The following is a 27280-nucleotide window of genomic DNA, read 5'->3' as shown; positions in this document are numbered from 1 at the left end:
AAATTTCATTTGGGGGCCTGACTGCTGTTCTTTTATACATGGGCCAGAGCCTCCATGCACATTCAGAGGGTCTATGTTGTTAATTCCAGAAGAGTGCTACTTTGAGGTGTAATTTACGTTCAAAGGCTCCCCGTTGCGATTTGGTGATCCCCTTCCCCATGCCCACCCACGGTTTGGTTTCATTCCTCTCTTCTCACCCTTCCTTTGATTCTTTATATATTTCCCCCTTTTCTCAAGTTCGGCAAATGTAGTGGATCTGATTCAGTGATAGTAGATAGGAAGAAGTATATGTGCTAATTATATGTAAATTTTTACTTGCTGACAATTGGAAAAACCTGAGAAATTCCCACAGTAGAACTGGCCTCTGTCTAGGATTGTCAGCTCTGTAGGGAGCAGTGTAAAATGCTCAGTAAAAATTATAGTCAGATTATGATACGCTTTTAAGACTAGCTTTAGAAGAACATTGGTTCTATGTTGGAATTAAAGCTCTCATTGCTTACTTTGTACGTTAAGAAGTGGTTAGGGCGGCGCCTGTGGCTCACAGGAGGGCAGGAGTTGGGGGGTTCAAACCCAGCCCCGGCCAAAAACTGCAAAAAAAACAAAAAAAGAATTGGTTAATAAGCATTAGCCTAAACCAGTTACTTTTTCAGACCACGTGATTACAGAATTGCTACAATGGCTCTAATTATGTTATTCTTGGAATAAAAGGCTAGCCAGGTGACAAGGGGCAGGAACAAATTTGACCCTTTATTTTAAAAACGTTCATGAGTCTACAAACTTTTGTTCAGGCGTCCTCAAACTTTTTAAACAGGAGGCCAATTCACTGTCCCTCAGACCGTTGGAGGGCTGGACTATAGTTTAAAAAAAAAAAACTATGAGCAAATTCCTATGCACACTGCACATATCTTATTTTGAAGTAAAAAACAAAACGGGAACAAATACAATTCACACCGCTTCATGTGGCCCACGGGCCGCAGTTTGAGGACGCCTGGTCTAGAGAATTTTTGAAGTTAGGATGCTTAACTTGTGAATGAATAATTATTTTTTCCTGGATTCTAGGTCAAATTTATCTTACATTGATTTAATTTAGATACTTATGTATTTCCACTTGGTAAGTATAAAATTGAAGTCTTCAATTTGTGTTTCACATGCACTTTGGCACAATGACACACACTTTTATGCCTTTTTATAAAGGCCATTTTGTGATAGAAACTCTCGTTGTGAGGATTCTGTGATGCAGAAGTGCAATATTTTTACTCATGTGTGTTTAGTGATGCTGCTGTATGTAATTAGAGAGATGCCTGTCAGGGCCTTGGTCATGCAACTGATTCTCCAGGCTCATTGTACCTCTAACTCCATGATTCAGGGTATGGCCCTCCTCTGCTTAAGCTCAAATTTGGTGCTATAGGTGGTTGGTCAGTGTGAGTCAGAGTCTAATGCCCATTGTTTTTCTTTTTCTTTTTCTTTTTTTTTTTTTTTTTTGAGACAGAGTTTCACTTTGTCGCCCTTGGTAGAGTGCTGTGGCGTCACAGCTCACAGCAACCTCCAGCTCCTGGGCTTAGGTGACTCTTCTGCCTTCAGCCTCCGGAGTAGCTGGGACTACAGGTGCCAGCCACAATGCCCGGCCATTTTTTTTTTTGTTGTTGCAGTTTGGCTGGGGCCAGGTTTGACCCCACCACCCTCGGTATATAGGGCTGGCGCCTTACTGAGCCACAGGTGCCGCCCTCTTTTTTTTTTTTTTTTTAGAGACAGAGTCTTACTTTATCGCTCTGGGTAGAGTGCTCTGGCATCAGAGCTCACAGCAACCTCCAACTCCTGGGCTTAGGCAATTCTCTTGCCTCAGCCTCCCCAGTAGCTGGGACTACAGGCACCTACCACAATGCCCAGCTATTTTTTTTTTTTTTTAAACCAATGTCTCTAATACCACTTTGAAAGGTTTCAACATTGACTAATTCCTGGAGGAAAAGGGATCCTCCTGAGGCTGCCACTCGGCTCTTGCAGCTGCCCTGCTGGTGCAGGTGCGCACTGAGCCTGGGCGCCTGGGCGAATAAGCCACCTGGCTATTTTTTTGTTACAGTTTGGCCAGGACCGGGTTCGAACCCGCCACCCTCAGTATATGGGGCTGGCGCCCTACCCTCTGAGCCACAGGCACCACCCCTAATGCCCATTCTTAAAAGAGACTAAAAGAAAGTTGAGATGGGCTCGGTCCCTGTGGCTCAAGTGGCTAAGGTGCCAGTCACATACACCTGAGCTGGTGGGTTTGAATCCAGCCCAGGCTTGCCAAACAGCAGGGATGGCTGAACCCAAAAAATAGCTGGGCATTATGGCAGGCGCCTGTAGTCCCAGCTACTTGGGAGGCAGAGGCAGGAGAATCGCTTGAGCCTAGGAGTTGGAGGTTGCTGTGAGCTGTGATGCCAGGGCACTCTACCCAGGACGACAGCTCTGTTTCAAAAAAAAAAAATAGGAAATTGAGGAATTACCAATAATTGTGTGTTTTTTCCTTGTAGACCAGACTTGGTGTGAAGCCTGATAATAGGGAGAATTTTGCTTGGAAAGCCTAGAGACAGATCAGCAGGAGTTAGTAGGTTCATATTAGTGACTAATACTATCACGCAGTGCATCCATGTGCTTGTTGAGCACATTCCCAGGAATATTGCAGAAACCTGTTTGCTGCTTGCCCCTGTTTTTCTCTTTTCTGAGCTTTTGTTGCTGACTTCCCTACTGAGGGACATGTCCTTTATAGTAATGCAGCAGGGGACTGGTTTCCAGCACCCATCCCACACACTATCCCCCATAGATACCAAAATCTGGGGATGCTCAAACCCCTGATATAAAGTGGTATAGTATTTGCATATAACCTACACACAGTTCCTGTATATTTTAAATCATTTCTAAATTCCTTATAATACTTAATAGAGTGTAAATATCATATATATAGTTGTTATCCTGAATTTTTTTATTTGTATTATTTTTTATTCTCTCTCTATACACATATATACACACACATATATTTATATATATTTGTATATATTAATATATATGCTAAGGTCTGATCATGCCACTGCCCTTAGGCCCAGGCAACAAAGTAAGATCCTGTCTCAAAAAAAAAAAATATATATATACGCACACATATATAAAAATAAAAAATATATACATATAAATATATATTTATATATAAATAAATATATACACACGTGTGTGTGTATATATATATATATGTGTGTGTGTGTGTGTATTTTTTTTTTGAGACAGGGTCTTGCATTGTTGCTTGGGCCCGAGGGCAGTGGCATGATCGTACCTCATTGCAACCTCAAACTCCTGGGCTCAGGTGATACTCCTGCCACAGCTTTTTGAGTAGCTGGGACTACAGACCTATGCCTGGATAATTTTTCTATTTTTTGTAGAGACAGAGTCTCACTCTTGCTCAGGCTGGTCTCTGAACTCCTGAGCTCAAATTATCCTCCTACCTTGGCCTCCCAAAGTGCTAGGATTACCAGTGTGAGCCACCACACCCAGCCTGTATTATTATTTTTTGTTGTTTTTTTCTCCTGAATATTTTAGGTATCCTCGGTTGAATATGTGTGTGTGAAACCTGTAGATGCAGAGGGCTGACTATATATACATTTGGATTATTACCAGATGTTGGCTCAAGAGCTGTGGCTCTTAATATTATACATGTGATTTGTTACAATGACTAGTTTCAGTATAATAAATTTTAGCCATTTTCTTAGGGTATAAAATTGATGTGATACTTTTGTATATGTTAAGGAGAAACAGTTTAACAGGCATTAACTTAACCAGTTAACAATTCATTCAAGACAGGAATAAGAGGCTGAGGAGATTTTATTTAGCTGTGGATAGTTATAGAGTTTTGATCATGATAAGAAACTAAAACTAAGGCTCGGTGCCTGTAGCACAGTGGTTACAGTGCCAGCAACATACACCGAGGCTGGCAGGTTTGAATCCAGCCTGTCCAGTTAAACAATGACAACTACAAACAAAAATAGCCAGGTGTCGTGGTAGGCGCCTGTAGTCCCAGCTACTTGGGAGGCTGAGGCAAGAGGATTGATTAAGCCCAAGAGTTTGAGGTTGCTGTGAGCAGTGACACCACGGCACTCTACCCAGGGCAACAGCTTGAGACTCTGTCACAAACAAACAAACAAACAAACAAAGAAATTAAAACTAATATCAGTCAGGATGAGTAGTTGCTAGGAGAGATGGGGGTGTGAAGATCAATTAGAGGGCCCTTAGAGTGTTCTGAAAACAAGGTCATTATGGCCTTCACAATGGAAAGAAGACAATAGAGTCAAGTAATCTTTGGGTAGAGTATGTAGAAGTGTGCAATCAGTTGTATCAAGGATAAAGCAGGCACAGTCTGAGATGAATATGAGGTGGCAAGAGTTGGTTTGGCTGGAAAGATTATATTTGCTTCGGAACTTCTTTTTTTGTTTGTTTGTTTTTTGTAGAGACAGAGTCTCACTTTACTGCCCTCGGTAGAGTGCCGTGGCGTCACACGGCTCACAGCAACCTCCAGCTCTTGGGCTTATGTGATTCTCTTGCCTCAGCCTCCCGAGCAGCTGGGACTACAGGCGCCCGCCACAACGCCCGGCTATTTTTTTGTTGTTGCAGTTTGGCCGGGGCTGGGTTTGAACCCACCACCCTCGGCATATGGGGCAGGTGCCCTACTCACTGAGCCACAGGCACCACCCAGAACTTTTTTTTTTTTTGAGACAGAGTCTCACTTTGTCATCCTCATTAGAGTGCCTTGGAGTCATAGCTCACAGCAACCACAAACTCCTGGGCTTAAGCAATTTTCTTGCTTCAGCCTCCCAAGTGGCTGAGACTACAGGTGCCTGCCAGAACACCTGGCTATTTTTAGAGATGGGGAGGTCTCGCCCTGGCTCAGGCTGGTCTTGAACTTGTGAGCTCAGGCAATTCACCCACCTCTGCCTCCCAAGTGCTGGGATTACAGGCATGAGGCACCAGTCTGGATGCTAGAGAAGCCTGTTGTGTGATTTTTAAATGTAAATTTTCCCTTTAGCGAGGTTTATTGGTTTCCTCAGGTTACTGTAAAAAGTACTACAAACTAAGTTGATTAAAATAACAAATTTACTTCCTGGCAATTATGGATGTGAAAGTCTGAAATCAAGATGTCAACAGGGCTGGTTCCTTATTGGAAACTTAAAGGGAGAGAAATCTGTTTTATGTTTCTCTCTTTGCTTCTAAGGGTTGCCAGCAATCCCTGGTATTCTTTGGTTTGTAGACATCTCTGTCCAGTCTCTGCCTCTGTTGTTGTCACATGGTTATCTTCCCTCTGTGAGTCTGTGTGTCATTTTAGATTAAGGGCCTGCCCTGCTCTAGTCTGATCTCATCTTACCTAATTCCCTCTGCAGTGACCCTGCTTCCAAAGAAGGTCACATTTTTCTTTGTTTTTGAGACAGAGCCTAAAGCTGTCGCCCTGGGTAGAGTGCTGTGGCATCACAGCTCACAGCAACCTCCAACTCCTGGGCTCAAGTGAGTCTCCTGCCTCCGCCTCCCAAGTAGCTGGGACTATAGGTGCCCGCCACAACACCTGGCTATTTTTTGGGTGCAGCCGTCATTATTGTTTGGCGGGCCCGGGCTGGATTCGAACCTGCCAGCTCAGGTGTATGTGGCTGGCACCTTAGCTGCTTGAGCCACAGGCACTGAGTCAAGGTCACATTTTGAACTTCTGGGAAGGACATTAATTTTGGGGGTAGGGGAAACATTCCACCCAGTGCAGAGGGCTAGAGTTAGAAATCTGGTCTTCTTTTGCATGGTATGGATGTGGAATACTGAAGGGAATGTGAGTTCTCTTAAGGAGAGAATTAATCCTAAAAATGTAGGCCGATACTCTTACAGGATAGATGAGACACAAAACAGTTTTAATAAAAAACAGATACATGTAAGGAGGCCATGAGAAATGTGTGCTAAACTATGGTCTTTTTTTTTTTTGAGACAAAGTCTCACTATGTCACCCTTGGTAGAGTGCTGTGGTGTTGCAGCTCACAGCAACCTCAAACTCTTGGGCTTAAGTGATTCTCTTGCCTCAGCCTCCCAAGTAGCTGGGGCTACAGGCACCCACCACAATGCCTGGCTATTTTTTAGTTGTAGTTGTCATTGTTGTTTGGCAGATCCGGGCTGGGCTTGAACCTGCCAGCTCCGGAAGTTATGTGGCTGGTGCCCTAGCTGATGAGCCACAGTCACTGAGCCTGAACTATGGTCTTTTTTTTTTTTTTTTTTTTTTTGTAGAGACAGAGTCTTACTGTACCGCCCTCGGGTAGAGTGCCGTGGGGTTACACGGCTCACAGCAACCTCTAACTCTTGGGCTTACATGATTGTCTTGCCTCAGCCTCCCGAGCAGCTGGGACTACTGAACTATGGTCTTTAAGGTGAAACTGCAGCTGGACCTTAAAGAGTAGGAAAGGTTTTGATAGGCAGAAACACCTAGAAGCAGGGAGATTAATAGCTTGAGCAAAGGTAATAACCTATTTGGAAACTAATTGTGTTGGAGCAAAAGGTTTGGGTAGAGTTGGGGTCAGCCAGGTGTATGAAACATCTTGACTGTTAAGCAAAACAAATCAACTTCCTTAATACAAAAGTAGGAGTATAATGAACCCCTGAGTACTCATCATTTTGTTTTAGTAGCCTCTCTTTTTTTCCTATAAAGTCCCTTCCTCTTCTTTCCATCCTTTATTTTGAAGCAAATCTCAGGTATTTTAGATTGTACATTTTTCACTCTCCAGTATAATTGAAGGGAAATATTAAAGGTTTCTGGGCAGGTAAGGGACATGATCAAAAGAAATGGGAAGACATTCAAATTTTGTTTGGAAACCAATGAAAAGTAGAAGAGGTAGAGGGTTTAGCATATCATTGATTATTCTCATCTTTTGTTATTTCTTTCATTAAAGGTGTGCAGGATTTTTGTTCCAGAAAGTTGGAAAGCTTGCAGCAACTGCAGTAGGTGGTGGTTTTCTCCTCCTTCAGGTATGTCAGAGCTTTAGGCACTTGCCTCTGCTTACATAGGTGGCCCTTGGGAACTGAAGAAGTCAAGTTTAACTATTTCACTACTGTCCATTAAAAAATTTGTTTTGTTTTTAGAGATGGGGTCTTGCTGTGTTGCCCAGGCTGATATTGAACTCCTGGCCTCAAGTGATCTTCCTGCCTCAGCCTCTCAAAATACTGGGATTACAGGCATGAAACACTATGCCCAGCTACTCTTGTTCATTTTAATAAAAAGTGGAATTTTTCTCTTAGGTATAAATTTATGGAAAAACTATGAGTTTTGGAAGCCAGCAGGTCATGAAAGACAATTTAAATACTTCTAAGTTCTTTAAACATGGTTTGATTCCAGCTGTTAAAAAGACAGCTGTTGGCGGCGCCTGTGGCTCAGTCGGTAAGGCGCTGGCCCCATATACCGAGGGTGGCGGGTTCAAACCCGGCCCCGGCCAAACTGCAACCAAAAAATAGCCGGGCGTTGTGGCAAGCACCTGTAGTCCCAGCTACTTGGGAGGCTGAGGCAAGAGAATCGCTTAAGCCCAGGAGTTGGAGGTTGCTGTGAGCTGTGTGAGGCCACAGCACTCTACCGAGGGCCATAAAGTGAGACTCTGTCTCTACAAAAAAAAAAAAAAAAAAAAAAAGACAGCTGTTAAAAATTGAAGTACCTAATTTTTTTATTTACCCAAATTTCCCTTCTACCATCTCCCTAGGAGAATAAATATTTCAACACGTAGTATATAAAATGCAAAAGGTCGTTTTTCTGTTTTCTTTTTTTTTTGGTTTTTGGCCAGGGCTAGGTTTGAACCCGCCACCTCTGGCATATGGGACCAGCGCCCCACTCCTTGAGCCACAGGCGCCGCCCCGTTTTTCTGTTTTCTATCCATGCAGTTTTTCTCTGCAGCGGAAACTGCTGCTAGCAATTTCTAACATTTTTTTCTTTTAAACTAGAGAATAATAATAATACAGAAAGTGGAAAATTGGCTTTAAAAACATCATCCGTAATCCTGTTTCTGAGGCAGGTAGATTTGAAATTTTAGTTTTGTTCATGTTCCTCTAAGTGTAAGGTCTAAAAATGCTTTGTCATTAGAGGATGTTTATCAGGATATTATTATCTGGCATTCATGTCTATTTGGCATATATTTTTCCAAAAATATCATTCTCTGAAGATTAAATATAGTAAATCCAAAAATTGAATATCTCTGGGAATGAATGTTAGCAACAATTTTAAAGATACAAAGAACTGTCAGTTGTACCAGATTTTAAAAATGATTGATGTTTCATAGCAACTAAAGTCTGACATTAGTGCCTAAGCCATTGATCATGTAATAAGCAGTAGTTGCCTTCAGTACAAGGGGACTGGATTTGTATGTGTTAAGCACAGATATTTGAGTTGTTTACTAAATAGCCTTTTAATATATGTGTGTTTGTATATATTTTTTTCTTTGTGACATTATTGGGAATAATTGCTTATTAATTGTGATAAGAGGTGAAAAAGAGGGTGGCGCCTGTGGCTCAGTAGGGTGCCGGCCCCATATACCGAGGGTGGTGGGTTCAAACCTAGCCCCCGCCAAACTGCAACAAAAAAATAGCCGGGTGTTGTGGCAGGCGCCTGTAGTCCCAGCTACGCGGGAGGCTGAGGCAAGAGAATCGCCTAAACCCAGGAGTTGGAGGTTATTGTGAGCTGTGACGCCACGGCACTCTACTGAGTGTAATAAACTGAGACTGTCTCTAAAAAAAAAAAGAGAGATGAAAAAGAATATGATTAATATCTAAATTTAGTACTCTGGATGAATATGACAGCATTTGTACAGAGGAGAATTTTACTTTAGCTGATATTGACTTTTATATAGAATCAAGAACATATTTAATTCTATAACTTTTGAAAATTCACTTGTCGTGTGGCGCCTGTGGCTCAGTGGGTAGGGCGCCAGCCCCATATACCGAGGGTGGCTGGTTCAAACCTGGCCTCGGCCAAACTGCAACAAAAAAATAGCTGGGCGTTGTGGTGGGCACCTATCGTCCCAGCTACTCTGGAGGCTGAGGCAAGAGAATCGCCTAAGCCCAGGAGTTGGAGGTTGCTGTGAGCTGATGCCACAGCACTCTACCAAGGGCAATAAAGTGAAACTCTGTCTCCACAAAAAAAAAGAAAGGAGAAGAAAATTCACTTGTTATTTCTGTTTAGTGCAATAGGGTACAAGACTGAAGCAGAGTTTCCTAAAATGTTCACAGGATAGCGAGAATTGCATATTATAATCTACTCTGCATGTCATTTTTTCGGAAGTCCATTTCAGTCCACTTAATATGCATCACTCAAATCCACATTTTGCCATTGACACTTTCTACTTTTCTGTGCTTAGTCCACATATTTTTTGAAGTTTCTAAGGCAAAAGAACACAGGACCTATCTGTATCAAACCAATTTTTCCCACAAATATAACTAGCCTTGAAACTTCAGTAGAAGGAAAGTGAAAGAGGAGATAGAGTAACAAATGGTTTTTAAGCTAGTTGCCTTTTGTATTTTTATGACCTTTACTTACATTTTAAGATAAATGTTAGTTTATTTAAAGCTTACAGCTTTTCTAGTAACAATATTTTTTCCAGTAGACATTTATCATTTAAATACCATATTAAGATAGACACTGGTATATAAATCTTTTAGTTTTTATTTTTTTGAAGTTATACATGCACAGAATTCAAAGGGTCAAATACTTGTAGAGGCTTATTACAGATTAATGTAATCCCCTCCCTTGCTACCCTCATTTTTCTTTTTCTTTTTTTTGAGACAGAGTTTCATTTTGTCACCCTCGGTAGAGTGCTATTGTGTCATAGCTCACAGCAACCTCAAACTCTTGGGTTCAAGATATTCTCTTGCCTGAGAATACTACTATAGCTGGGACAAGTAGCTGGGACTACAGGTGCCCACCACAACACCTGGTTATTTTTAGAGACGGGGTCTCCCTTTTGCTCAGGCTGGTCTCAGAACCTGTGAGCTCACGCAATCTACAAATCTTGGCCTCCCCAGAGTCCTAAGATTACAGGCCTACCCCTGTTTTTCTTTCCCTTGAGGTAACTACTTTGAATTGTTAATTGATTCTTAAGGTATTTATTTCCTTTTCCTTAAACAAGTTGATTGGACATTTCTTGATCTTTGAGTTTTAAGTATTAACTATAGGCTTCCTATTATGGAATATGAGAATTTATCATTTATTGAATTACTCTCTGAACACATGTGAATGCTTTCTGCCTCCTCCCTCCACATTATCTTAGTACTCTTATTTCATAATTGTGTTAGATCATTACTTGAAATTCATTAAAATTCTTGAATTTTTAATTTTTAAAAAAATTTATTTATGGGCAGCGCCTGTGGCTCAAGGAGTAGGGCGCCGGTCCCATATGCTGGAGGTGGTGGGTTCAAATACAGCCCCGGCCAAAAACCACAAAAAAATAAAAAAAAAAAAAAAAATTATTTATTTTGAGATAGAGTCTCAAGCTGTTGCCCTGAGTAGAGTGCCGTGGTGTCACAGCTCACAGCAATCTCCAACTCTCCGGCTTAAATGATTCTCTTGCCTCAGCCTCCCAAGTAGCTGGGACTACAGGTGCTGGCCAGAACGCCCGGGTATTTTTTTTGTTGCAGTTGTCATTGTTTTAGCTTGCCCAGGGCCACGTTCAAACCTGCCAGCCTCAGTGTATGTGGCCAGCGCCCTACCCACTGATCTATGGGCGCTGCCAAAATTCTTGGAATTTTTAAATTTATGTCTTTGACCATCTTTGGAAAGGGTTTACCTGTTATTTCTACTAGAGAGAGAGTTTGGGATCATTTCTTTAGGTGGCTCCTAGTTGTCTAAATCTTTTCATTGTTGTCATACCCATCAAATAGTTTGTCAGTTTGATCTTCTGGACTAACTTGGTTCCACTGTCCTCTGTCCTGCTTGCTTTCTAGGCCTGGCATACAGCTCTTACCCTGGGATCTCCCTTCAGTACAATTCTGGATATTCCCTTTGTTTTTGTTTTGGGTTGTTTTCTATATCTTATGTCTTCTTGCTATATTCTCTTGTTTTGGTGAGACACATTGTGCAGTAATGTTTGGAGAAAATGAGCATAGGCGGTTCAGTTCTTGAGACTTTGCATGTCTGAAAATTTCTTCATGCTAACATTTCATTGATAATTTAGCTGGGTTTGCTTCATTGTCTTCTGACTTTAACAGTGTTACCGTTAAAATCTAAACTAATTGTAATTCCTGAACCTTTGTGTGTGTTTTTTGTTTTACTCCTCAGTAAATGCTTATAGGATTTTCTCTTTGTGTCCAATGTTCTGATGATTTATAGTGATATGCCTGGCTATGGACCTACTTCTCAATTTAGGGAAATTTTCTTTCCTTCTTAATTTCTTTCCTTTTTTTTTTTTTTTTTTTTTTCCAGTTTTTGGCTGGGGCTGGGCTTGAACCCACCACCCCCGGTATATGGGGCCAGTGCCCTACTCTGTGAGCCACAGGCGCTGCCCTCTTTCCTTTCTTGAAAGAATTTTACTCTGTCGCCTGCACTGGAATGGAGTGGCGCAATCATAGCTCACTGTAGCCTTGACCTCCGTGGGGCTTAATGATCCTTCTGCCTCAGGGCCCCAGGGGAAATTTTCTTGGTATTTATTTAGTTAATGATTTCCTGTCCTTTTTTATTTTTTTCATCTTTTTTCTCCCCTGTAGTTTCTGTTATATGGATCTCCTGGATTGGTTGTCTAATTTTTTCTTTTCCAGTTTTCCAGTTCTATCTTTTTGGTCTACTTTTTGGGAGATTTTTTCAACTTTATCTTATAACTATCTTACTGAGTTTTAATTTCTGCTCTCATATTTTTAATTTCTGTTAGGTTTTTGGTTGTTTCTTTTCTTGATAGGACTTTAGCATCTTGTTTCTTGTTCTTCCTTCATGGATGCAGTACTTTTTTTTTTTTTCTTTAAGGGATTAGAAAGGTGGAATCTATTTATTATATGTGATTTGACCTCTCCCAACCCATTGCTTCAACCAATGCAGTGGTTAGAAGACAGGCCCTTCATCAACACCTTTAGAAATACATTAGCTGGACACAGTGGCTCACACCTATAATCCTAGCAGTCTGGGAGGTGGAGGATGGTGGATCACTTGAGCCCAGGAGTTTAAGACCAGTCAATCTGAGCAAGATAGAGTTTAAGATCAGTCAATCTGAGCAAGACCATCTCTACTAAAAATAGGGGAAAAAAAACTAGCTGCCATTTGTTGTTGGTGCCTGTAGTCCTAGTTACTCAGGAGGCTGAGGCAAGAGGAGCTCTTTTATTTTATATTTTGAGATGCCCTTCGTAGAGTGCTGTGACATCACAGATCACAGCAACCTCCAACTCTTGGGCTTAAGCAGTTCTCTTGCCTCAGCCTCCCAAGTAGCGGGGACTACAGGTACCTGCCACAACGCCCAGCTATTTTTTTTTTTTGTAGTTGTCATTGTTTAGCAGGCCCAGGCCAGGTTCGAACCCACCAGCCCTGGTGTATGTGGCTGGTCCCCTAACCACTGAGCTATGGGCACTAAGCCCCAAGTGGAGCTGCCTTTTTTTTTTTTTTTTTTGTAGAGACAGAGTCTCACTTTATTGCCCTTGGTAAAGTGCCGTGGCATCACACAGCTCACAGCAACATCCAACTCCTGGGCTTAGGTGATTCTCTTGCCTCAGCTTCCTGAGTAGTTGGGACTACAGGCACCTGCCATAACACCTGGCTTTTTTTTTTTTTTGCAATTTGGCCAGGGGCCGGGTTTGAACCCTCCACCCTCGGTATATGGGGCCAGTGCCCTACCCACTGAGCCACAGGTGCCACCCACAAGAGGAGCTCTTGAGCTCAACAGTTTGAGGTTGCTGTGAGCCCAGGACACTCTACCCAGGGTGACAGAGTGAGACTTCATCTCAAAAAGAAAAAGAAATACATCATATCCTGGAGCTGAATGTCTTCTCTGATTTGAATTGAAGATAGAGGATTCTTAGAGCCTGAAAGTTTCTCTTAAAATCATCAGATGCTATTTTAAGTGATTGCCTTAATAGACTTCAGGTTCAGAGTATTGATCCAAATGGTCTGTTCTGCATGGAATCCTTAGCATCTACACAGAATATTCATCTAGCAATTTATTTTTTTTCAATTTTACAAACTATGCTGCATTTATATACATCTTTGCACACTTGTGTAAGACAAAGCCAATATACATATGTAAGCCTTTTGATTATCAAGTGGCTTATAAAGTATGCATCCATTACCTGTTCACCAACCCTGTATACAAATATCCACTAGCTTTACCCCCTTTCCATACTGTACAGTATTCTTTAGAAGGAAGCCACTATGTACAGCTCACATGTAGTGGGAGTTATTTAGAAGTTTTCTGCTGGAAGATTTTTCTCTTCTCCATTTATTTATTCAATCATTAATTTATATTGATGTGGACTCATAGATACTTATTTTATACTTTGGGTCATAATCTATTACTGTTTTATTGCTCTAATTGTTCCATCTTTGGCCATTGAGAGCTCTTTTAGTTGTACGTTATCTTTTTACATCTCTCTGAGGATGTAAATGATTTTTTTTAAGCTTCTTTCTGTAAAGTCTATATTCCTCTAAGGTTTTTTTTTTTTCAACCCCCTTTTCTTTGCTTGTTTATTTTGGTCTCTAGTTTTCTTTTTTTTTTTTTTTATTAAATCATAACTGTATACAATGATATGATTATGGGGCATCATACACTCACTTCATAAACCATTTGACACATTTTTATCACAGTGGTTAACATAGCCTTTCCGGCGTTATCTCAGTTACTGTGCCAAAACATTTACATTCTACATTTACCAAGTTTCGCAAATACCCCTGTAATATGCACCACAGTTGTGATCCCAACGATTCCCCTCCCTCTACCCACCCCCCCCCCGCCTTTCCCACTTCCCCCTATTGTTAAGTTGTAGCTGGGTTATAGCTTTCATGTGAGAGTCCCAAATTAGTTTCATAGTGGGGCTGTGTACATTGGGTATTTTTTCTTCCATTCTTGGGATACTTTACTAAGAAGAATATGTTCCAGCTCCATCCATGTAAACATGAAAGAGGTAAAGTCTCCATCTTTCTTTAAGGCTGCATAGTATTCCATGGTATACATATACCACAATTTATTAATCCATTCGTGGATCGATGGGCACTTGGGCTTTTTCCATGACTTAGCTATTATGAATTGGGCTGCAATAAACATTCTGGTACAAATATCTTTGTTATGTTGTGATTTTTGGTCTTCTGGGTATATGCCCAGCAGAGGAATTACAGGATTGAATGGCAGATCTATTTTTAGATCTCTGAGTGTTCTCCATATATCTTTCGAAAAGGAATGTATTAATTTGCATTCCCACCAGCAGTGCGGAAGTGTTCCCTTTTCTCAGCATCCACGCCAACATCTCTGGTCTTGAGATTTTGTGATATAGGCTAGTCTCATTGGAGTTAGATGATATCTCAAAGTAGTTTTGATTTGCATTTCTCTGATGATCAAAGATGATGAGCATTTTTTCATATGTCTGAAGGCCGTGCGCCTGTCTTCTTCAGAGAAGTTTCTCTTCAAATCCCTTGCCCAGCCTGCGATGGGATCCCTTGTTTTTTTCTTGCTGATGCGTTTGAGTTCTCTGTGGATTCTGGTTATTAAACCTTTGTCAGAGATATACCCTGCAAATATCTTCTCCCATTCTGAGGGCTGTCTGCTTGCTCTGCTTACTGTGTTCTTAGCTGTGCAGAAGCTTTTTAGTTTGATCAAGTCCCAGTAGTGTATTTTTGAAGCTGCTTCAATCGCCCGGGGGGTTCTCCTCATGAAATACTCACCCAGACCAATTTCTTCAAGGGTTTTACCTGCATTCTCCTCTAGTATTTTTATAGTTTCATGTCTTAAGTTTAAATCTTTAATCCAATGAGAGTCTATCTTAGTTAATGGTGAAAGGTGTGGGTCCAATTTCAGTCTTCTGCAGGTTGCCAGCCAGTTCACCCAGCACCATTTGTTAAATAGGGAATCTTTTCCCCACTGAATGTTTTTAATTGGCTTGTCAAAAATCAAATAGCGGTAAGTAGCTGGATTCATCTCTTGGTTCTCTATTCTGTTCCAGATATCTACTTCTCTGTTTTTGTGCCAATACCATCCTGTTTTGATCACTATCGATTTGTAGTAAAGTCTGAGGTCTGGTAGTGTGATTCCTCCTGTTTTGTTTTTATTTCTGAGTAATGTCTTGGCTATTCGAGGTTTTTTCTGATTCCATATAAAACGAAGTAATGTTTTTTCAAGATCTTTAAAATATGACAGTGGAGCTTTAATAGGGAGTGCGTTGAAATTATATATTGCTTTGGGTAGTATGGACATTTTGATAATATTGATTCTTCCTAGCCATGAGCATGGTATGTTTTTCCATTTGTTAACATTTTCAGCTATTTCTTTTCTTAGAGATTCATAGTTCTCTTTATAGAGATCTTTCACGTCTTTTGTTAGGTAAATTCCCAAATATTTCATCTTCTTTGGCACTACTGTGAATGGGATAGAGTCCTTAACTGCTTTTTCAATTTGACTGTTGTTGGTGTATATAAAGGCTACCGATTTATGAATGTTCATTTTGTAACCTGAGACGGTGCTGTATTCCTTGATCACTTCTAGGAGTTTTGTAGAGAGTCCCTAGTGTTTTCCAGATACACAATCATATCATCTGCGAAGAGCGAGAGTTTGATCTCTTCTGACCCTATATGGATACCCTTGATCGCCTTTTCTTCCCTAATTGCGGTGGCTAAAACTTCCATTACAATGTTGAAAAGCAATGGAGACAATGGGCAGCCTTGTCTGGTTCCTGATCTGAGTGGAAATGATTCCAATTTAACTCCATTCAATATGATATTGGCTGTGGGTTTGCTGTAGATAGCCTCTATCAGTTTAAGAAAAGTCCCTTCTAGACCAATTTTCTTGAGTGTTCTGATCATGAAGGGATGCTGGATATTATCAAAAGCTTTTTCTGCATCAATTGAGAGAATCATATGGTCTTTGTTTTTTAATTTGTTTATGTGCTGAATTACATTTATAGATTTACGTATATTGAACTGGCCTTGAGACCCTGGGATAACACCAACTTGGTCATGATGTATAATTTGTTTGATGTGTTGCTGGATTCTGTTTGTTAGGATCTTGTTGAATATTTTTGCATCTATATTCAGTAGTGATATTGGTCTATAATTTTCTTTTCTTGTTGGGTCTTTTCCTGGTTTGGGGATCAGGGTGATGTTTGCTTCATAGAACGTGTTGGGTAGTCTTCCTTCTTTTTCTACGTTTTGGAACAGGTTGAGTAATATAGGTACTAATTCATCTTTAAAGGTTTGGTAGAATTCTGACGTGAAACCATCTGGTCCCGGGCTTTTCTTTTTAGGGAGGTTTTGTATAGTTGATGCTATTTCTGAACTTGATATGGGTCTGTTCAACATTTCCACTTGATTCTGGTTAAGTCTTGGAAGGTGGCGTGCTTCCAAGTATCGGTCTATTTCCTTCAGATTTTCATATTTCTGAGAATAAAGTTTCTTGTAACATTCATTAAGGATTTTTTGGATTTCTGATGAGTCTGTGGTTATTTCGTCTTTGTTGTTTCTGATTGATGATATTAGAGATTTTACTCTTTTTTTCCTGATTAGGTTGGCCAGAGGTTTATCTATTTTATTGACCTTTTCAAAAAACCAGCTTTTTGATTTATTGATCTGTTGTATTATTCTTTTGTTTTCAATTTCATTTAATTCTGCTCTAATTTTGGTTATTTCTTTTCTTCTACTGGGTTTGGGGTTGGAATGTTCTTCCTTTTCCAGTTGCGTGAGATGTCCCATTAAGTTGTTAACTTCCTCTCTTTCCGTTCTCTTGAGGAAGGCTTGCAGTGCTATAAATTTCCCTCTTAGAACTGCCTTTGCGGTGTCCCAGAGGTTCTGATAGTTTGTGTCTTCATTGTCATTTTGTTCCAAAAAATTGGTGATTTCTTTCTTAATCTCATCTCTGACCCAGCTATCATTCAGCATAAGGTTATTTAACTTCCATGTTTTTGTATGGGTATGCAGATTCCTGTTGTTACTGAATTCAAGTTTTATTCCATGATGGTCCGAGAAGATGCATGGAATAATTTCTATTCCTTTAAATTTACTGAGGTTAGACTTGTGACCTAAAATGTGATCAATTTTGGAGTAAGTTCCGTGGGCTGATGAGAAGTATGTGTATTCAGTTTTGTTGGGATGAAATGTTCTGTAGATGTCTGCTAAATCTAAATATTGGATGGTTAGGTTTAAATCTAAGATTTCTTTGCTCAGCTTCTTTCTGGAGGATCGATCCAACACTGCCAAGGGAGTGTTGAAATCTCCAACGATTATGGAGCTGGAGGAAATCAAGTTACTCATGTCTGTTAGAGTTTCTCTTATAAATTGAGGTGCATTCTGGTTGGGTGCATAGATATTAATAATTGAGATCTCGTCATATTGAGTATTACCCTTAACAAATATGAAGTGACCATTCTTGTCCTTCCTTACTTTTGATGGTTTAAAGCCTACTGTATCTGCAAATAAAATTGCAACACCTGCTTTTTTATGATTACCATTTGCCTGAAATATGGATGACCATCCTTTCACCCTGAGTCTGTATTTGTCTTTTAAGTTGAGATGTGACTCTTGTATGCAACAAATATCTGGCTTGAGTTTTTGTATCCAGTCAGCTAACCTATGCCTCTTTAGAGGACAGTTTAAGCCATTCACATTGATGGAGAGTATTGATAAGTCTGGTGGAATTTTGGGTATCGAGTTTTTCAAAGGTCCAGTGGACATTTTTAATCCTTTCACCAGTGTGGAAGTTGGAGTTTGATCCGAAGTTTCTGAGTGAGTTTACTTTTGTGGTATAGGATTGGGTTGGTCATTGTGGAGGATAGGTCTGAGAACATCCTGAAGAGCTGGTTTACTTATGGCAAATTTTTTCAACATATGAATGTCATTGAAGTATTTAATTTCTCCATCATAGATGAAACTCAGTTTAGCTGGATACAAGATCCTGGGTTGAAAGTTTTTTTGCTTTAGGAGATTAAAAGTTGATGACCAGCTTCTTCTTGCTTGAAAAGTTTCAGCAGAGAGATCTGCAGTTATTCTAATATTCTTACCTTTGTACGTTATAGTTTTCTTTCGCCGGGCTGCTTTGAGAATCTTCTCTTTCATGTTAACTTTAGTGAAGCTAAGTATGATATGTCTGGGAGATGGCTTATTGGGGTTGAATCGTGCTGGGGTTCTGAAGCTGTCTGCTATCTGAATTTCAGATTCTCTAGGCATGTCTGGAAAATTTTCTTTCATAATTTCATGTAGAAGGGCCTCTGTGCCCTTGGCGGCCACTTCATCATTCTCCGAAATTCCTATAACCCTTATGTTGTTTGTTTTCGAATTATCTGAGAGCTCTCTGAGTGAGTGATCCGTTTTTGCTCTCCATTTCTCTTCCTCTTTGAGAGATTGGGAGCGTTCGAAGACTTTATCTTCAATGTCAGAAATCCTTTCTTCTGCTTGCTCCATTCTGTTACTGAGGGATTCTACTGTATTTTTCATATCTTTGAGGGCTGTAAGTTCTTGTTTCAGTGTGTCTAAGTCTTTGGTGGTTTTGTCTTTAAATTCGTTAAATTCTTGAGACAGTTTTTGAATTTCTCCTCGAATTGCTAATTCCATTTTATTAATCTTGTCTGCAAACCAAATTCTGAATTCGACTTCTGACATCTCAGCCAGTTGTTTATGAATGGAATCTTCAATCACATCTGCCGTATCTTTTCTTTGGGGGGTTGATCTATTCTGGTTATTCATGTTACCAGAGTTTTTCCGCTGATTCCGCCCCATGGTTTACTCCCTTTGGTTTTTCCCCTGGGGTTTTATCGAGGGCCCGTACAGTGTTGTGGCCTGAGAAACTGGGGCCCTGTCTGGTGTGGTGGAGCAAAGTGGTTCTGTCTTGTTTTCAGCTGGTTTCTGTTCGATCCTATTGCAACTTCTACTCTGGCTTGAAGTCTCAGCTGTGTGGAAAAATCAGCAATTAAGTCACCCCGCCTGCCCACCTCTGGCCCCAGTTGGAAAAGGAGAATCAAACCTTCCTACAATCGCACACCCAGGGCACCGCCTGAAAAGTCCTCAGTCTATTAGCCCAGTTCAAAAGGTCCGAATCAACTGTCTCAATCGGCACTTGTCTCGGGTGGAAGGGTTCAAGGGTTCAAGAGGTCTCTGGGAACTGGATCACAGGGGCCTGGTGACTCCTCTGACACAGCTCACCCCAGTGCAGCGTGGAGTCAGGAGGAGCCACCCAGCAAACAGAGCAGTCTGGGAAGGTTGACGTCTCCTTCCCCACTTTGCCCCTCCGTCGGACCCAGTCACTGGTATCTCTGCAGATGGCTAACCCAGTTGCCTGCAGTGAACAGACACTCCAGGGATTTGCACCTGCCTGAATCGCAAGGAAGTCTGCCAGGCCCCCGCAGACTGCCGCTATCTAGCAGGAGGAGATGGGCCTGACATCTTTGAGTGTTTGATGCAGGTGATGGGAAGGAGGTGTTCACTCAGGCTTAGCCCCGTCCCTGATGGATGCTGTTAACAGAACAGAACAGAACAGACAACTTTGTGAGGTTCTGTCTCTGTTCGTGTCGTCGCCTACAGAAGACGGGCTGTTTTGAGTTCAAACGTCTTTGCTGTTGGAGAATTGCGTCTGAACACCTCTCTGGGTCGGCCCCGCCCTGGAAGCTTCCCGGGTTTGTGAGCCGTGTCGCCCGTGGCATCCTCTGGTTGCCCAGGGAGACAGGGGGTGTGGCCTCAGAATATCCAGAAATGAGCGTTCTGCCCTTGAAGAAAAAACGGCTGTTGATCTACCTCCAGGGAACTGCTGCTCTGGTGTGGGCACTCAGGCGACCCTTTTCTCCTCTGTCCCGCGCCCCAGAGTCAGCACTGAGCGGCCGCAGTTTGTGCTGGGTCCACACCCCTTAAGAGATCCCCCAAGAATCAGAACTCTTGGGGGATGGGCCCCCAGACCCCGATTGGGAGTGGAGGGGGGAAGCTAGAGTTTCATTCAGTTTCATGCAATACTACGGTCCGGGGAGGGCTCCTGCACTGCATCGTAGGGAAGTGCCGCCCAGGCTTGATTTCCCCTCAGCAGAGTGCCCTCTCCTCGCTCACGTGGACGCAGCTCAGGCACTGTGCACTCCCCTCGAGAAATCACCCAAGGAGCCGAACTCCTGGGGCATAGGCCCTCAGACCCCGAGTGAGAGTAGGGGCTCTCAGCTCTCAGCAGGGAGACCAGAGTCTTATTCAGTCTTGGGCCCTGTATGCCAGTGGAGGGTTGGTGCACTGCACCGCAGGGAAGTGCCGCGAGGCGTGACTCCCCCTCAGCCCGGTGCCCTCTCCTCACTCGGCGCGCCTCAGAGTCAATGCTGACCAGTCCCAACTCGGGGACTGTCCACTCCCCTTGAGAAATCACCCAAGGATCCGAAGTCCTGGGGGACAGGCCTCCAGACCTCAGTGGGCGGGAGGGGAGCGCCGGGGATTCAGGGTTGCCGGCAAAGGATTCCCAAAGTTTTATTCAGCCCTATGTCCGGCAGGAGAACGCCACTGCACCCCAGTAGGGGAGGTAGGTCCAGTTTCTAGAAGGTCTCTCCCGTGGAGTGTAGTGGGAGGGCCTTTAATTTCTGCCCGCTTGTTCAATTGTGGGGCTCTAGAGCAGGTCTCATGGGGGAGGGGGACTCCCGTCCGCTTGGTGGTGGATTTTGTACCTTTTGTTTGCGTCCTTGTGATCACAACTTGCCTCAGTGGTGTTGATGTGTGTTCTTCAGCCTTCTCTCTTGGTGAGGCTCAAGTCCACCAGGATACTTACTAAATTCCTGTCCCTTAACTCTCCTTCTGGACGGGAGCCTTTGTTGAAAGCTGGCTTCCGTCCGCCATCTTGTCTCGACCCTCTCTTGGGGGATCTCTTAAGGGGTGTGGACCCAGCACAAACTGCGGCCGCTCAGTGCTGACTCTGGGGCGCGGGACAGAGGAGAAAAGGGTCGCCTGAGTGCCCACACCAGAGCAGCAGTTCCCTGGAGGTAGATCAACAGCCGTTTTTTCTTCAAGGGCAGAACGCTCATTTCTGGATATTCTGAGGCCACACCCCCTGTCTCCCTGGGCAACCAGAGGATGCCACGGGCGACACGGCTCACAAACCCGGGAAGCTTCCAGGGCGGGGCCGACCCAGAGAGGTGTTCAGACGCAATTCTCCAACAGCAAAGACGTTTGAACTCAAAACAGCCCGTCTTCTGTAGGCGACGACACGAACAGAGACAGAACCTCACAAAGTTGTCTGTTCTGTTCTGTTCTGTTAACAGCATCCATCAGGGACGGGGCTAAGCCTGAGTGAACACCTCCTTCCCATCACCTGCATGAAACACTGAAAGATGTCAGGCCCCATCTCCTCCTGCTAGATAGCGGCAGTCTGCGGGGGCCTGGCAGACTTCCTTGCGATTCAGGCAGGTGCAAACCCCTGGAGTGTCTGTTCACTGCAGGCAACTGGGTTAGCCATCTGCAGAGATACCAGTGACTGGGTCCGACGGAGGGGCAAAGTGGGGAAGGAGACGTCAACCTTCCCAGACTGCTCTGTTTGCTGGGTGGCTCCTCCTGACTCCACGCTGCACTGGGGTGAGCTGTGTCAGAGGAGTCACCAGGCCCCTGTGATCCAGTTCCCAGAGACCTCTTGAACCCTTGAACCCTTCCACCCGAGACAAGTGCCGATTGAGACAGTTGATTCGGACCTTTTGAACTGGGCTAATAGACTGAGGACTTTTCAGGCGGTGCCCTGGGTGTGCGATTGTAGGAAGGTTTGATTCTCCTTTTCCAACTGGGGCCAGAGGTGGGCAGGCGGGGTGACTTAATTGCTGATTTTTCCACACAGCTGAGACTTCAAGCCAGAGTAGAAGTTGCAATAGGATCGAACAGAAACCAGCTGAAAACAAGACAGAACCACTTTGCTCCACCGCACCAGACAGGGCCCCAGTTTCTCAGGCCACAACACTGTACGGGCCCTCGATAAAACCCCAGGGGAGAAACCAAAGGGAGTAAACCATGGGGCGGAATAAGCGGAAAAACTCTGGTAACATGAATAACCAGAATAGATCAACCCCCCAAAGAAAAGATACGGCAGATGTGATTGAAGATTCCATTCATAAACAACTGGCTGAGATGTCAGAAGTCGAATTCAGAATTTGGTTTGCAGACAAGATTAATAAAATGGAATTAGCAATTCGAGGAGAAATTCAAAAACTGTCTCAAGAATTTAACGAATTTAAAGACAAAACCACCAAAGACTTAGACACACTGAAACAAGAACTTACAGCCCTCAAAGATATGAAAAATACAGTAGAATCCCTCAGTAACAGAATGGAGCAAGCAGAAGAAAGGATTTCTGACATTGAAGATAAAGTCTTCGAACGCTCCCAATCTCTCAAAGAGGAAGAGAAATGGAGAGCAAAAACGGATCACTCACTCAGAGAGCTCTCAGATAATTCGAAAACAAACAACATAAGGGTTATAGGAATTTCGGAGAATGATGAAGTGGCCGCCAAGGGCACAGAGGCCCTTCTACATGAAATTATGAAAGAAAATTTTCCAGACATGCCTAGAGAATCTGAAATTCAGATAGCAGACAGCTTCAGAACCCCAGCACGATTCAACCCCAATAAGCCATCTCCCAGACATATCATAATTAGCTTCACTAAAGTTAACATGAAAGAGAAGATTCTCAAAGCAGCCCGGCGAAAGAAAACTATAACGTACAAAGGTAAGAATATTAGAATAACTGCAGATCTCTCTGCTGAAACTTTTCAAGCAAGAAGAGGCTGGTCATCAACTTTTAATCTCCTAAAGCAAAAAAACTTTCAACCCAGGATCTTGTATCCAGCTAAACTGAGTTTCATCTATGATGGAGAAATTAAATACTTCAATGACATTCATATGTTGAAAAAATTTGCCATAAGTAAACCAGCTCTTCAGGATGTTCTCAGACCTATCCTCCACAATGACCAACCCAATCCTATACCACAAAAGTAAACTCACTCAGAAACTTCGGATCAAACTCCAACTTCCACACTGGTGAAAGGATTAAAAATGTCCACTGGACCTTTGAAAAACTCGATACCCAAAATTCCACCAGACTTATCAATACTCTCCATCAATGTGAATGGCTTAAACTGTCCTCTAAAGAGGCATAGGTTAGCTGACTGGATACAAAAACTCAAGCCAGATATTTGTTGCATACAAGAGTCACATCTCAACTTAAAAGACAAATACAGACTCAGGGTGAAAGGATGGTCATCCATATTTCAGGCAAATGGTAATCATAAAAAAGCAGGTGTTGCAATTTTATTTGCAGATACAGTAGGCTTTAAACCATCAAAAGTAAGGAAGGACAAGAATGGTCACTTCATATTTGTTAAGGGTAATACTCAATATGACGAGATCTCAATTATTAATATCTATGCACCCAACCAGAATGCACCTCAATTTATAAGAGAAACTCTAACAGACATGAGTAACTTGATTTCCTCCAGCTCCATAATCGTTGGAGATTTCAACACTCCCTTGGCAGTGTTGGATCGATCCTCCAGAAAGAAGCTGAGCAAAGAAATCTTAGATTTAAACCTAACCATCCAATATTTAGATTTAGCAGACATCTACAGAACATTTCATCCCAACAAAACTGAATACACATAGTTCTCATCAGCCCACGGAACTTACTCCAAAATTGATCACATTTTAGGTCACAAGTCCTAACCTCAGTAAATTTAAAGGAATAGAAATTATTCCATGCATCTTCTCGGACCATCATGGAATAAAACTTGAATTCAGTAACAACAGGAATCTGCATACCCATACAAAAACATGGAAGTTAAATAACCTTATGCTGAATGATAGCTGGGTCAGAGATGAGATTAAGAAAGAAATCACCAATTTTTTGGAACAAAATGACAATGAAGACACAAACTATCAGAACCCCTGGGACACTGCAAAGGCAGTTCTAAGAGGGAAATTTATAGCACTGCAAGCCTTCCTCAAGAGAACGGAAAGAGAGGAAGTTAACAGCTTAATGGGACATCTCACGCAACTGGAAAAGGAAGAACATTCCAACCCCAAACCCAGTAGAAGAAAAGAAATAACCAAAATTAGAGCAGAATTAAATGAAATTGAAAACAAAAGAATAATACAACAGATCAATAAATCAAAAAGCTGGTTTTTTGAAAAGGTCAATAAAATAGATAAACCTCTGGCCAACCTAATCAGGAAAAAAAGAGTAAAATCTCTAATATCATCAATCAGAAACAACAAAGACGAAATAACCACAGACTCATCAGAAATCCAAAAAATCCTTAATGAATGTTACAAGAAACTTTATTCTCAGAAATATGAAAATCTGAAGGAAATAGACCGATACTTGGAAGCACGCCACCTTCCAAGACTTAACCAGAATCAAGTGGAAATGTTGAACAGACCCATAACAAGTTCAGAAATAGCATCAACTATACAAAATCTCCCTAAAAAGAAAAGCCCGGGACCAGATGGTTTCACGTCAGAGTTCTACCAAACCTTTAAAGAGGAATTAGTACCTATATTACTCAACCTGTTCCAAAATGTAGAAAAAGAAGGAAGACTACCCAACACGTTCTATGAAGGAAATATCACCCTGATCCCCAAACCAGGAAAAGACCCAACAAGAAAAGAAAATTATAGACCAATATCACTAATGAATATAGATGCAAAAATATTCAACAAGATCCTAACAAATAGAATCCAGCAACACATCAAACAAATTATACATCATGACCAAGTTGGTTTTATCCCAGGGTCTCAAGGCTAGTTGAATATACGTAAATCTATAAATGTAATTCAGCACATAAACAAATTAAAAAACAAAGAGCATATGATTCTCTCAATTGATGCAGAAAAAGCTTTTGATAATATCCAGCATCCCTTCATGATCAGAACACTCAAGAAAATTGGTCTAGAAGGGACTTTTCTTAAACTGATAGAGGCTATCTACAGCAAACCCACAGCCAATATCATATTGAATGGAGTTAAATTGGAATCATTTCCACTCAGATCAGGAACCAGACAAGGCTGCCCATTGTCTCCATTGCTTTTCAACATTGTAATGGAAGATTTAGCCACCGCAATTAGGGAAGAAAAGGCGATCAAGGGTATCCATATAGGGTCAGAAGAGATCAAACTCTCGCTCTTTGCAGATGATATGATTGTGTATCTGGAAAACACTAGGGACTCTACTACAAAACTCCTAGAAGTGATCAAGGAATACAGCAGCGTCTCAGGTTACAAAATGAACATTCATAAATCGGTAGCCTTTATATACACCAACAACAGTCAAATTGAAAAAACAGTTAAGGACTCTATCCCATTCACAGTAGTGCCAAAGAAGATGAAATATTTGGGAATTTACCTAACAAAAGACGTGAAAGATCTCTATAAAGAGAACTATGAAACTCTAAGAAAAGAAATAGCTGAAAATGTTAACAATTGGAAAAACATACCATGCTCATGGCTAGGAAGAATCAACATTATGAAAATGTCCATACTACCCAAAGCAATATATAATTTCAACGCACTCCCTATTAAAGTTCCAGTGTCATATTTTCTTTTCTTTTTTTTTTTTTTTTTTGTTTTTGGCCAGGGCTAGGTTTGAACCCGCCACCTCTGGCATATGGGACCAGCGCCCTACTCCTTGAGCCACAGGCGCTGCCCCCAGTGTCATATTTTAAAGATCTTAAAAAAACATTACTTCATTTTATATGGAATTAGAAAAAACCTCGAATAGCCAAGACATTACTCAGAAATAAAAACAAAACAGGAGGAATCACACTACCAGACCTCAGACTTTACTACAAATCGATAGTGATCAAAACAGGATGGTATTGGCACAAAAACAGAGAAGTAGATATCTGGAACAGAATAGAGAACCAAGAGATGAATCCAGCTACTTACCGCTATTTGATTTTTGACAAGCCAATTAAAAACATTCAGTGGGGAAAAGATACCCTATTTAACAAATGGTGCTGGGCGAACTGGCTGGCAACCTGCAGAAGACTGAAATTGGACCCACACCTTTCACCATTAACTAAGATAGACTCTCATTGGATTAAAGATTTAAACTTAAGACATGAAACTATAAAAATACTAGAGGAGAATGCAGGTAAAACCCTTGAAGAAATTGGTCTGGGTGAGTATTTCATGAGGAGAACCCCCCGGGTAATTGAAGCAGCTTCAAAAATACACTACTGTTACTTGATCAAACTAAAAAGCTTCTGCACAGCTAAGAACACAGTAAGCAGTGCAAGCAGACAGCCCTCAGAATGGGAGAAGATATTTGCAGGTTATAACTCTGACAAAGGTTTAATAACCAGAATCCACAGAGAACTCAAACGCATCAGAACGAGAAAAACAAGGGATCCCATCGCAGGCTGGGCAAGGGATTTGAAAAGAAACTTCTCTGAAGAAGACAGGCGCACGGCGCTGAGACATATGAAAAAATGCTCATCATCTTTAATCATTAGAGAAATGCAAATCAAAACTACTTTGAGATATCATCTAACTCCAATGAGACTAGCCCATATCACAAAATCTGAAGACCAGAGATGTTGGCGTGGATGCGGAGAAAAGGGAACACTTCTGCCCTGCTGGTGGGAATGCAAATTAATACATTCCTTTTGGAAAGATATATGGAGAACACTCAGAGATCTAAAAATAGATCTGCCATTCAATCCTGTAATTCCTCTGCTGGGCATATACCCAGAAGACCAAAAATCACAACATAACAAAGATATTTGTACCAGAATGTTTATTGCAGCCCAATTCATAATAGCTAAGTCATGGAAAAAGCCCAAGTGCCCATCGATCCACGAATGGATTAATAAATTGTGGTATATGTATACCATGGAATACTATGCAGCCTTAAAGAAAGATGGAGACTTTACCTCTTTCATGTTTACATGGATTGAGCTGGAACATATTCTTCTTAGTAAAGTATCCCTAGAATGGAAGAAAAAATACCCAATGTACACAGCCCTACTATGAAACTAATTTGGGACTCTCACATGAAAGCTATAACCCAGCTACAACTTAACAATAGGGGGAAGTGGGAAAGAGGGGGGTGGGTAGAGGGAGGGGAATCGGTGGGATCACACATGTGGTGCATATTACAGGGGT

The 27280-nt window shown here is 41.8% G+C and overlaps 1 protein-coding gene across 1 annotated transcript in view; it reads left to right on the top strand.

The window, feature by feature from the left end:
- The window catches only part of FUNDC1 (FUN14 domain containing 1), a 49655-nt gene that overhangs the window by 952 nt on the left and 21423 nt on the right, over positions 1-27280 (top strand). Inside the window, exon 3 of the mRNA XM_053580845.1 lies at positions 6930-7005. Within this exon, the coding sequence (XP_053436820.1) occupies positions 6930-7005 (76 nt within the window). The remainder of the gene's footprint in view (positions 1-6929; positions 7006-27280) is intronic.

Source organism: Nycticebus coucang, chromosome X (genome assembly GCF_027406575.1).
Source record: "Nycticebus coucang isolate mNycCou1 chromosome X, mNycCou1.pri, whole genome shotgun sequence".
NCBI lineage: Eukaryota > Metazoa > Chordata > Mammalia > Primates > Lorisidae > Nycticebus > Nycticebus coucang.
Note: the sequence above shows the minus strand (reverse complement) of the source record. Positions and strands in the feature narration are given on the sequence as shown.